Source organism: Anas acuta, chromosome 5 (assembly GCF_963932015.1).
Source record: "Anas acuta chromosome 5, bAnaAcu1.1, whole genome shotgun sequence".
In the NCBI taxonomy this organism is placed as follows: Eukaryota; Metazoa; Chordata; class Aves; order Anseriformes; family Anatidae; genus Anas; species Anas acuta.
The window spans coordinates 53,409,425-53,422,056 of record NC_088983.1 but is presented as its reverse complement, the minus strand read 5'-3'; the positions used below and the strand labels follow the sequence as shown (position 1 = coordinate 53,422,056).

At 38.5% G+C, this 12,632-nt stretch overlaps 2 protein-coding genes across 5 annotated transcripts in view; one reads left to right on the top strand and one right to left on the bottom strand.

Moving 5' to 3' along the window:
* MYBPC3 (myosin binding protein C3) overlaps positions 1-2,897 on the bottom strand; it is a 59,275-nt gene extending 56,378 nt beyond the window's left edge. The window contains exon 1 of the mRNA XM_068684806.1: positions 2,737-2,897. Coding sequence (XP_068540907.1) covers positions 2,737-2,761 — 25 coding nt within the window. The 5' untranslated portion in view covers positions 2,762-2,897. The remainder of the gene's footprint in view (positions 1-2,736) is intronic.
* SLC39A13 (solute carrier family 39 member 13) overlaps positions 1-12,632 on the top strand; it is a 141,784-nt gene that overhangs the window by 57,807 nt on the left and 71,345 nt on the right. The window lies entirely within an intron of this gene.

The following is a 12,632-nucleotide window of genomic DNA, read 5'->3' as shown; positions in this document are numbered from 1 at the left end:
CTTACTTTGAATCTTCAATTACCAAAAAAAAAAAAAAAAAGAAAAGAAAAAAGGAAAATATATCTATAAATTTGTTATTACAAATTTTTATATTCCTGTAGTGCACAGAAGTTCATTATCATGGACCAGTATTTTAACACTGAGCAGTACTTTACTGTGCTAGGTGCTTACAAACGTAAAACGAGGAGCTTATATTCCAGCTAAAATTCTAGAGGCTATCCTTCAATATGCAAAATTGCTTATTATTATGAAATGCCAAAAATTTCTCTGTACTTATAGCCAAATTATTTATAAACCCTTGATAAAAATACCAAGTCTGAACTGCAAAATCCAGACTCCTCAATGGATAAAATACATGAAAAAAATGTACTGATTTTCAGAGAAGGTGAGTAATGGCAGACTTCTCCTTTTCCAGATTTAGTAATGCATACATTTTCCATTAAGTCCCATTTATCTACTAAATTTGGTGTTAAAAGGTCAGCTGTTTCCTTTTAATGTCACAAAATAATGTTAAGGAAATGGTTGGTGTTTTTAACCTTCTTGAGTTTTCACAAAAACAACAAAAATAGATTAAAGCTTTTTTAAAAGCCAGTCTTTGAGCAGAGGTCAACTGTGAAATGTGTAAGACACAAAGAAAAGAATATAATGCTTCTGCTATGGAAGTCTGCAAAAGATAATGTTTTTCAATGTTTGATAGCTTGCTCTAAAAATGAATTGCTGCAGATTTTCTAAATGCTGTTGGTCTTCAGGAATGTATCAACTTTCCAGAAAGCCATGCCAGTTCTTATGGTGTTGTGTAGAGAAATGGGACAAAGCCTCATCCTGAAGGGTTTCAGCTGGACAATTTAAAGTAAGAGAATGACTGTTGGGAAGTCTATTTCACAGTTTTAGTTTATTTAATTTTTTATACATGTTGAAAGGTTTATTACAACAGCAGGATACCTCTGATCATTCTCTGGCATGAAGCATTTTTCCTTACTTGTACACCGGGTGCCCTAATTTCAGTAATAACGACCGAAGACCTCTCAGCATTCTGTGGTATTCTAACTATATGGCATGTGAAAGGCAGAAATCATGACTTGTCCAGGTATGAACTATAAGGTGCTTATTCAGCCCTCCTGGGATTATGCTGAATACTATCCTGTCGTGAAGTGACTTGAATTGTATAAACAAAGTGAAATAGAAAACCAGAGGGATTAATGGCTCTTAGGAGAAAGAGAAGATCCCTCCCAAGTTATGGGGCATGTGACTGGTTCTGTCTCGGTTGGAGTGGGTAATAAGAGCTTTTCCTCCCCCTGCTGCGATAATCACAGTGTTTGGGCTGGTTTGTTCATAGGAATTGCGTAGGACTAGTGTTGTTAGACACCTGTTAGATTTCTTTCCTCTGGAGAAATAAACTGGAACAGAATTTATCTTCACCATTAGCTAGCTGAGCTGGACGTCTTCACAGTCAGAGAAGTTGCCTCTTATCCCAGAGGTTGAAAATGTTAATTTAAAGGCAGTTGAACCATAACAAATCAAGTCACAATGCCTAGGAGATCACACTGTCAAATTTTCCCTGCTCTGTCATACTTATTTTTGCTAGCATTGCCAATCACAAGCATTAGACATTTCAATGAATCTCAAAAATCAAGTGACTTTAAAAACAGAATACAATTATGAACATCTTTTTTGGTGATTGCTGAACCTTTACAACTTACATTTTCAGGGTTTTCTCTACAATTGCAAGGTCTGGTTTATACTTATTTTTATATAAGATTCTACTTCCATCAGATTTCAGAATTGCAGCTTGAAGAACATCAAGTGATAAAATCGAGGTATTGCTGCCAACCCTGTCACTTCAGTTACTGTATAAAGAAGGTTCTTGAAGCTAATCATGCTTAAGCGCTTTGCAGTTCTTAATGTGAGATACAGGTTGGATTTGTTTTCTGTCTCTTGCAGTGTCTGATTCCAAATATTTTGGCCAAAGTGAAAGTTCTTCTTAACAGCTGTAGGCTCTTTTGTAATGTTGAGCACAGCACATTTTCCCATTGACCAGCCTAACGGGCGACTGATGCCTGTTCAAAGTACAAAGGCCTACTTTAATAAGTATCAGCAGTTGTTATTGACTAGCTCTAAGAACTGTGTGTTATTATAGGATCTTGTGGCTCAACAGGAGAGGATTGAGGAGGGTGAATGAAAGGAAATATGCATATATTCTTTATAGTATGGTGTCTCCTTTTTTTTCATAGAGCTCTACTGTCACTGGATGGGAGAACTAGAAAGAGCAAGCTCTGAACCAGGTGCCATTTGCTTTCATTTTCACAGAGATTTCACTACCAGCAAAAAACATCAAAGTTTGCCACTTACACTTCCTGAAAAGTATCAGGATCAAAAACCAACCAAACAAAAACAACAACAACAAAAAAAAACACCACCAAAACAACTTGGGAGACTTTACACTGCCCAACTGCCCAAGAGAGAGATTCCAAGCTTTTTTTTTCACAGCCCTGAATGTGACTGTGAGAAGAAATGAGATAAGAAAGGAATCTAAGCATTAAACCTCTATTCTTTCCTCATCCAAAGTCTCTTGAGATATTCCTGTCACTGATTTCTCTGCAAGATCACATTTATAAAATACCATCTCTTTTTCTTCTCATTTTTTTCCCCTGAGGCATCTATTTTTTTTCCAGCATATGAAAGCTTTTTTCTCTGTCAAGCAATTCTCAGCCTTTGTTTGGCAGTTATGATCCTTACCTGTTTTCTTTACAGGCTCTGGCATCTTCACTTTGTTTCTGATGAAGCTCCCAGCTGTATCTAGGAAGCAGGGTCCGAGCTAAACAGGAATGAGTCTCCAGGGCTTTTGAGACCCCCTAAAGAAACTCTTGGTGGAAGCCCCCATCCTGCTCCTCCCCCTTGAGCCCCCTCTGTTGTCAACTACGGCACCTTATCAACAGCAGGACGCACTTGACAGGCTACATCAGCCAGGATAAATATAGCCAAGTTCCAGGAGCCGGAGAGCTCAAACCATCCAATAGTGGCTACTGCTGAGCTGTTGGTGCAAACCGGAGCACAATTGGATGTTGCATATGCATACAGTACATTTTCCAGCCTCACATATGTATTGCATTAAGAATTCCTACACTGCCATGCTTATAGCACATTCTGTAAACTGGATCTGATAATTACATATCCTGTATGTTTGTTCCGTGCTTACTACAAGTATGTATCTGCTTGTATTCTTGCCACTTTGCTATTGTTATAATCCTGTCAGAAACAGACAGACCCTCACAGAGCTTTTTTTCTTTTTCAGTTTTCTCCTCTACTGAAAACTGCTTGTAGAATTAAATGCAAAACTTCTTGAAATAACTTTCTTTTTCAGATACTTTACTGACCTTTGCAGTCACAACTATAAAGCGTGACACTACTTAAATAGTTTCAGTCCTGCCTCCCCATCCACCCACTTGATCTGCAGCACACATTACTTGAAAACTAGCAACCTTTTTTTTTTTTTTTTTTTAAAGCACCATTTCAAATATGGTTCCAGGGTTCTTTTAGATACCTCTAAAAGTTTTAATTTTGCTGGCAAAAGCAAAACAACAGGAAAACAGATCTGGGGGAAATCTCACCAGGAAATAGCTCTCACATTGCCATTTCATGCTCCAGTCATTGCATTATCAACGTGGTGGTGCATCCATTTTCTGTAACTTTTGCCTGTCTCATTTTTAATTTCAAGCTTTGTCAGAGAAAGTCTGTAGGCCAAATATTTAGCATATTTTAGCAGCCACTAGTATTGGAAAAAAGGAAAAGAAAAGAGAGAATTAAAAAAATACTTGGTTTTTAGTTTTCCACTTGCACTAACCTGTAAAAATCTCAGTCTAAAGGATCTCAGCTTTTGGTAGGGAGCTCAAAAATGACAAATGTGCATGCAGCACATCATTCACTCTGTTTCCTATCTGCCCTCACATCTGAGTCTCTGGGTAGGCTGACTAATAAAAAAAAGCAAGAATGCTGCTATTCCTCTCATGGTTTTGATCATGATGTGACCTATATACATCTCCTATTGCCTCTGTTTCTAATGGAGCAGAAATTAGCATGATACGTTTTTGATATACTATCCTGTGGCATTTCACTGGGAATCGGGAGGTCCAGACTGTCAGCTTTGGCTTGAAGTCTTTTGAAGTCCCACAGTATGAAAAATCAGCCACTCGACTAGTGAAGATCATTATTCTTTACTTAAATATTTCTCTCTATTAAAGAACTGTCATTAATCTGTTATTCTCTCCAGATCCCAGCAGACATTGGAACAACATCAAAATCCCTTCTGGAAAGAGGGTTATCTCCCTGCAGCCTTAGACAAGGGAGGCTACAGGAGGCAGAACTAACATAGATTGACAGAAGGAGAAAGAAAAAAAATATGCAGATTATCCACGTTATGCACATTTCTTCTCAACCTATTTGCCTCTCTGGCATGTGTCCCTGAAATAATGTTTACAGGGGAAATCAGCTGACTAGAAGTCACTTCTGCAATACTTAAAACATGAAACTCTTGTAATCACCATCAGAATCTGCTTCACTTCCTCAGGAATCACTTTGCTTCGAGAAGTTAGTTTCACTACTTCATCCTTTCTCCCTCACCTATTAGCAAAGAGTTATTTTTATTGAAAGTCTCTACGGTATGTTCTGAAGTAGTTGATAGGGTACAAACCACAGCATGCTGAAGTGTTTTCTTAGATCTGGATTCAGAAGTCTGTTCAAGTCATCATCGTTTTTTACAGCTAGCATCATAGGCCTTTATTAACATGAACTAAAATAGTGTAAGTGGAAATAAACCGATTTGCATAGGTTTAAAGGAAATTTGTACTGATTTAGAACCTCTTTAAAATGCAGGCCTGTAGTATTTATCATATCCTCTAGGGCTCTATTTGTTCTCTGCGAGTGTCCAGTAAGAGGTGCTTCAAAGCAAGACCTGAGAGCCTTGGAGGAGTTAAATGTGGGATAATTCATATCTAACACAGATGTCTTCCTGAATGCTAACAGATATGGGCTTAAATACATCTTCAGTATTTCTTTTAAGTTCTTGGAACTCTTAATAGTGTTGTGTCACCTAAATAGTCATTTTTTTCTGAAATGACATTATTAAGTCCTTGGACTCAATGTTTTCCAATCATGGTGATTTCACTGTTGAAGTAAACATTGTAAAAATAGGAATTCCATTTTGAGTTTGGATTTTCCAGATTCTAATTGGAATATCCTCTTGTTCTGGGAGAATAGAAGTTGTCCATCAATGTCTGAGTATAGAATGTTTTCTACACTTTCATCAGAGCACCTCCACTTTTCTTAGAACAAAAAATACCACTGTGTAATTCTATATTAAAACACTTTTAAACCTGACACTAGGTATGGAAACATTGCTATTTATTTGCTGCTTTCTTTTCATCATATATTTGTCTGTAAAATTCTCAGGCATGTGTCTGACGACGGTGTGTATGGAAGTAAGTGTTCACATCCACCGCTGTGACAGTGATGGAAAGGTCCTGCTTCCTCCAGGGAGATGGGGAGTTAATCCTGCCATCGTATGGCTGGCAGAAGAATTGCGTTTGTGTGTTTCTCTGGAAATTTATCTCTAAGGGTAGATAATTCTCGAAGAATTGTAAGGGTATGTTATTTGTGGATAGTATCCCAGAAGCTGTCTATGAGCTGTTGTTTCCTAGGGAATTGGAAAAAAAAAATCTGATCTGAAAAATAAAATATGATTGGATATTAGGTCACTACCAAATATATAACCAGCTGATGTAGCATTCCCACTGCGCATTACAAAGGAATGCTAGGCAATGGACTGTGTTTGCTAATGCTGGGAGCAGAACATGCAGGAGTTCATCCCAGTGCTGCTTGGTAGGATCGTGTAAATAGGCTCATACTGTTTTCTTGTCACACCTCTTACTTACCACAGCCAGTTAGAAATTTTTTAGACGTGAGGTACTATGGATTCTCATAAGTGCCTGGGAACTGTTTCCTGATGCTTTTCATGTTTCCCAAACATAATATTTTTTTCTCTGTTTAAATAAATATTCCATATTTAATGTGATTGCAGCATTTTCCTTTTCATGAATGGATTTTCCACCCATGAAAACACCTGACAGGTTATTTTATTTGGATCTCTGATCAGGATTTCATGTTATCTATTCCGTATCTTTCTTACTGTATGTACGTTTCTTTTTGTAAACATTTAGTGGTATAGTTTTAATTCAGCAAGGTACTGAAAGACATAGACACTTTTAAAAATGGACTTAATCCTGAATATTTCTGTCCTTAAAACTGGAACGTATAATGAGTACTGCAGTGAGTCAGTCCCTTAGCTGGTCATTCTCCGTAGATACTTTCCAGGGTTCAACATCGAGTTTAATGTTGGGAGGGTATGACTTACTTCTTCCCCACAGTGAAACAGAGCCATGGGAATTATTTCAGCTGACACAGGGAAATGATCCTCTTCCACAGTTAAAAGTATGCAATTTTTGTGATTTTAAATATATTATTCAAAATAGTGTCAGGTTGTCCAAGGCAGGGCAAAAGAAATGTCTTCCCTGCTATTACACTTCTGGTTACCAGGTGGCAGCATTGTAGTGATAATTCTTTATTTTTTCTAGCATTTTCTACATTATATTTATTTATTTATATAACTGCTGTTAATAACAAAACTGCTATGCAAATGAAATATTTGGTAGCGGTTGCGACACTGGCCCAAAATAGCTGCATTTGTGTAGCGGATTATGATAGCTGCTTATCAGCACACCACAACACTAGACGACTTTTTAGAAAGTGCGTGAAGTTTCATCCTATATTCAAATGAAACTGATGTAGAGGCATAGTGAAGCAACGCATAATAGATGTCTTTTGGGCTTTGCTATTAGAAGTGAATGAGGGGGAAAAGGGTGTCCTTGCTTGTCAGGGGAATTAGCTTGCAAGTCTGAAATTGGTGTTCTCTGCTGCCGACAGTGGCTGTACTCATGTATTTCAAAGTCAAGTTTAAAAAGGACAGTAAGAGATGGCCTGCACTGACAGACCATGTGATGCATCTTCCTGATTTTGGATAGTGGCAGCACGGCTTATATAAAACACTCAAGGATTTGTTATTTGTAGACAGATTTAGCAGCACCTCCTGCTATTCGGACTAACCAACTTCCCATTAAAAGACTATTTTTTAGATTGTTACAACTTTGCCCAAATCTAGCTCTTGAGGCAGAAAATACATATACTGCCTGTCTTCTGGGGTCTTTTTCTGCATTTAGCTTCTGTCATTTCATTTGATGTCTTGCTCCGTCTCTGTTTATTTGTCTCTCCATCTTAGTTTTGTTTTGTGAAAATACAACCTCAGCAGTTTCTGAGGACAAGGTAGGTATAATTAACTTGCAGCTCCAGGGGTTGTGGATTTGCAGGCGCAGCTGAGCTGGCTGCGTGCAGAGCACAGCTCCAGCAGAATCCACTCACTGAAGTGCTGCGACCCATGAAACCAGTCAGGGTGTTTCCTTTGTGCCTTTGACACGCAGATCTTTGAGGCGTGCTGGGCGAGGGCACTTCACCTCCCTGATAGAACTGGAGTCTACCGGGGCTTGCTAGATGTGGGTAGCACTGACCCTGCTTGTCTGAACTTGCCTCTGCACAACCATTTTGTATCCCTGCCCTTTATGTCCCGTGTTTTGGGTATTTCTGGAGGTTTGCCAGCTAAGTGGCTTTCATTGCAGAGGTGCACTTCTGACTGGTTGCATGCTAATTAACTGGAGTTGCTCCACGTTCAGATTATAGAAAAGAAATGCAGTTTACACATGCTCAGTGAGAACGACTTAGATTTTATCCTCTGAAAGAGTTTTGACTGTATTAGTTGTGGTCCAGGTAGGGTTCAGAAGATTTTTCTCTGCATTTGTCTCTGGTGTGTTACGGGTCTTGGGCTGAATCCACATACTTGAACTAAGAGCAACCAGAAGGTACTTCTTTTGTTCCAGATAACATCTTTCTACAGCCCATGCAAAACAGAGGGGAAAGCTGCCTGATCTAAACATGGGGGCAAAGGGTTGGACCTTCAGAGAGAGAAGGGGAAAGACCAAATAGAGTGGGACAAGGAAATAAAAACGTGTGATGAAGGGGATGGGTGGGGAGAAGAAAATTGAGGCTGGAGGTTGTGGGAGGGGTTTGAAATAGATCCTGAAAGGACAGGAATATTGAATGGGGAGCTGGTGTACAAACGGGGAGGGAAGAGAACTGGGAGTCCGTAGGTGATAAGACTGAAACTGTAAGAGGATGTGGGATGGCAAAGCTATAAATGGCTGAACAAATATATTGGAACTGAGAACCATTCGCATAATGAGAAGATGACTCTGGTGCATGTGAGAAAAGTTGGTCAGAGGAAGAGGCCAGACTAGCTGGACATTAAGAATAAAGCCACGAGGTTCTAATAAATATGGAGGCATCTGGTGACTGGGGCTGGAGAAGGAGAAAACCTGAAAGAAGAGTAACTGGGACTGGCTGAGAAAGGAACAGGGTACAGTGTTGGTGGGTAGGAAAAAGTGAAAGAGGGCACATCTGAAGAAGAATTCTAGAATTATATTTCTAAAGCAAACACTCAAAACCCAGAAAATTAGTTAGTTAAACCTTTAAAAACCCAAACTAATTTGTATACGCAAATGGCCAGCTCAGCACCCAAACTTCCTTTGCTTTGCATAAAACAGAGGCATCAGAGCATTCTGCACTAAGGCACCAGTGGTCAAAGGGCTTCTCATAGGAAGAGCGCTGCTGCTCTGCTGCTGGGGAGTTAAAACAAAAGCTCGGAGGGAGCCCTTAAAGCACAGAAACTGCATTCCTTCCTACCACAAAGCCGCTTCCCCAATCCTTTGCATAACCTTGGTCTCCCCAGCACCTCCTCCCACCCTTCCTTCTCCTCCACCACCTCCTGCTACACCTTATCTGCTCTACCACATCCTCATTCTCCTTCTGTCCATAGACTGCTCTGCTCATTCTCACGTACTGCTTTGGGTCCCCAATAGTAAAAAGTAACACCGAGGGGGGCAGAAGGCATAAAGAAGGGGGATGTGGCTGTATGAGCCGAGAGAATGGAAAGAAACAGAATGAAAAGCAAGTTGTCCAGAGAAACCTATCGAATTGAGTAGGGGCATGGATGAGGTCAGCTCCAGAGGTCCCTTCCAGCCTGAGTTTCTCTGTGCTTGCGTGTAGTGATGTGAGATGTTGTGAGGGAAATAAATGGGGCTAAAGCAGACACGGATGAGTTAGGAAGGAGAATGTGAAAAAGGATATCTGCAGTCTACTGCTGTTTTCATCTTCTTTGGAAGAAGTTCGCATTCCCCAGCTCTTGGAATAGGACTCTGATGACTTCAGTTGTATACAGACCTCCCTAATACCCAGGCTGAACTGAACAACTGTATTGCAACATTTGCTGGAGAGGAAAGGTGAAACTTAGTGAAGTTCTAACTATGTTAAAATCACCTCAAAGAGCAAAGCTCTTTGTCTACTTGACTGTAGGATGAAATTGGTGGATTCATTAGGGTATCTTTGGTTATTAAAAGCTTTACATTTTTAGTGGTTTAGGTATATGGATATGTGAAATTACGTGAATCTGAGTATTGCTTAGAACAAGGAAAGATGGTGAGATAGCAAGTCAACACACAAATAAGAAATAAATGCAAATTCTTGGAATTTGTGCCCAGATTGCTGCAGTGTATGTGATATCCCAGTCTTAATACCAGTAAGCCAACTAGTTTGAATACTTAAGAGTGGGATTCCCATGGAGAAGATGCTGCTCTGGGCTTTGTCAAAGAAAAATGCTGATTAATTGTATTGTTATCTGTGGTAAAGTCTCTGCTGTTAATTTATAATATGCAATGAGAGTGAATTAGGGGAACAGAGTACTAAACTGAATTGAGTTGTCATGTGATATATAAATTTGTTATGAGGTTGGCACTGTAGTATGAATTAAGCTTGATTGTGAATTGGCTTTTGTTGTGAGATTTGAACGAGGGAAGAAAATCGTAGAAAGATGGGAGAAAGAAAAAGAAATGCAAGTAATAAAACTGAACTGAGGCAGCAGGTTTATAGAGGAAAAAAATTGGCAAACACAGAGTACAAACCCTGTTGAAATAGAAAATGAAGATAAACACAGATTATAAGTCTCTAGCAGTATATGAGTCTGGAAGTGAGGCTATGAAGATAAAAGGTAATAAAGGAGGAGACAATAAAACAGTAAATGTGTTAGGATATGAATATATGTATTTTTCAGGAAATCTGTGGGATGTGATAAATGTGAACTGTCAGGTGGAAAATAAATGATAGCACCTTTAACTGCAGTTCTCCCTGCTGTAGCTGAGTAGCAGCTGAGAACTAGAAATGTCTAAAACTCTCTTGGGCTGGATAGAGCTAAAAAAGATATGGTATCTCTGTTTATTGTCATAAGCAGATTATCCCTCAGTACAAACATTGCAAATTTTTTACCTTGTACAACTCTGGTATATGGTTGGAGGGAGTCTAAAATATTGTAGGAGGTTCTGAATTTTGGATTTAGCTCAGTAATAACTTTCTGAATAATATTGTTCCACCAGAATTGGTTAGTCAGCAGCTAATAAAACTGCTAGATTTCTTTAAAGTAAGCTGCAAAGATCATATGTAAATTGAATATCTCGCTATAGTTTGAATGCTTGCTATGAAAGAAGGATTGTTGATCTCTAACAGCAGCGGGCTGCAAAATGTTCCAGTAAATTTGTGCTAATCGTAGGTCATCTGTACAGATAATGACCCGATCTACATTTTTCCAGCACCTCTGCCTGTCTGTCAGTTGGGCACTTTCAGAGAAAAGTATGCTTGCTTCTATGTAAATTTTCTGAACCAGTGATTTTGTTACATTTATTTTTATTTTCCTCTAAAACAGCCAAAGAGCTCCTTGTTTGCATATGCAACCGAATGGTGCTAATTCAGCTTGATTAGCCTGCTATCCAGAGCAGTTTGATTGGATGAGATACAAACGGTACTGTGGTGAAGAAACATCATCATTTGGTCTCCTTCACAGCTGCAACACATGATTATTCAGACTCTTTATGCCACAGATGAAAAAACTAACCAGAAACAGATGGGGATTGAATATTTTTAGAAACAGTATTTCAAAGTATTAACAAGAGGAAGAGAAAAAGATTTCAACTTTGGAAAGAAACAAAATTGTAGGCCTGCTTGTTAAACTATATTCAATACTATTTTAAAAAAGATTTTAATTATAAATAATAATGTCCCCAGAAATATTTTTCCCCGGATTCTTCAGTTTCCATTTCCATGTCACTTGTGGACAGAACCAGTGTAAAACGCAAATTTTTCAATTAAAGCACAACCAGCTGTTCTAAAATAATATTTTAGACTAATGATCAGACCTCAAATCACTCATTTAAAGCTTCTTGTCTTTTCTGATTATTTTAATTTTGCATTATTTTTCCAACATGGAATTGTTTTCTATGTGAGACATGCTAGAAAAACAGAAAACCTGGTCTCTGAGATCTAAGAAGGCTTTTTACAGGCTTGAAATATGTTTAGTGATCTCCTAAACATCTTCACAATTAGCTTACTAGTTTTCAGTTATCAGAGTTTTCCTGCAAGAGGAAATGATCCTTCTCCTCCAAACTACAGTGTCAGAAAATGATCGGTTCTGCTTTTCAGCTGTGTTTTTGATTTAGATATTTTTATGAAGAGAGGAATTAATCCTCCTGTTTTCTTGAATATCAAATCTGCAAGTCTGATAAGGGCAAATGTCTTTTATCTCTTTCTAGTCAATGGTGTACAGTCATCATAACTACTAAGCAGAAAAGTCCTGAGTTTCTAGCTCAGGACTGAAGAAACCCTGATTATTTCAGTGTCAAGTGCTGCTCTAGTCCTCTGAGAGCTACAGTGTCTTGAGCTTTCATCCTACAATTACAATATGGATGCAGATTGAGTTTGTACAAGTCTTATGTAATGAGTTTTACATTATGTCCTGTAGGAAGTGAATTGTTACAATATAATTTTGGAAACAAAATCTCTTCTTAAATTGTTTCATAGCTTTTGACATATCCTAACCCTAATTTAATATAAAATACTTGACTAGGAGAACATACATGACTCTAAAGAACAGTAACGAAAAGTTAGGTTTCAAGATTTTTTGTAAAATGGAAATAAATTTTCTATAATTATTGCCTTTGATAGTGATAGTCCTTGAAGCCCTTACTTACTTTTAACCCCCAGTTGATCTCTGGCACTGACTGATGTATCTATTGTGTTCATGAACTGGGAACAAGATTTGGGAAGTGCTGCACCACGAACTTTTTAAAGCAAGAGCTTCTTTCTCTGGCTGCAAAGATTCACTGTAACCCAGTGATGTCACCAGCCTTTTCATTTCCACACTGAGACTGTTAGCGTAGATAAAAGTGACCACGCTTAGGTATAACTTACCCAACTCAGGTCTGTAAGAAGTTCATCACTTTCAACTTTTTCTGGTTTCAACGAGGAGCAAGTTCTGAAAAGCTCCAAGTTCAGTTGAGTCTTCCAAATTGTTGTGTTTTGCAAGTTCTGCTGCTGCTTAACATTGTTAAACAAAACCCTCCTCTTTATTTTAGACCTTTCTCTTTTCACTT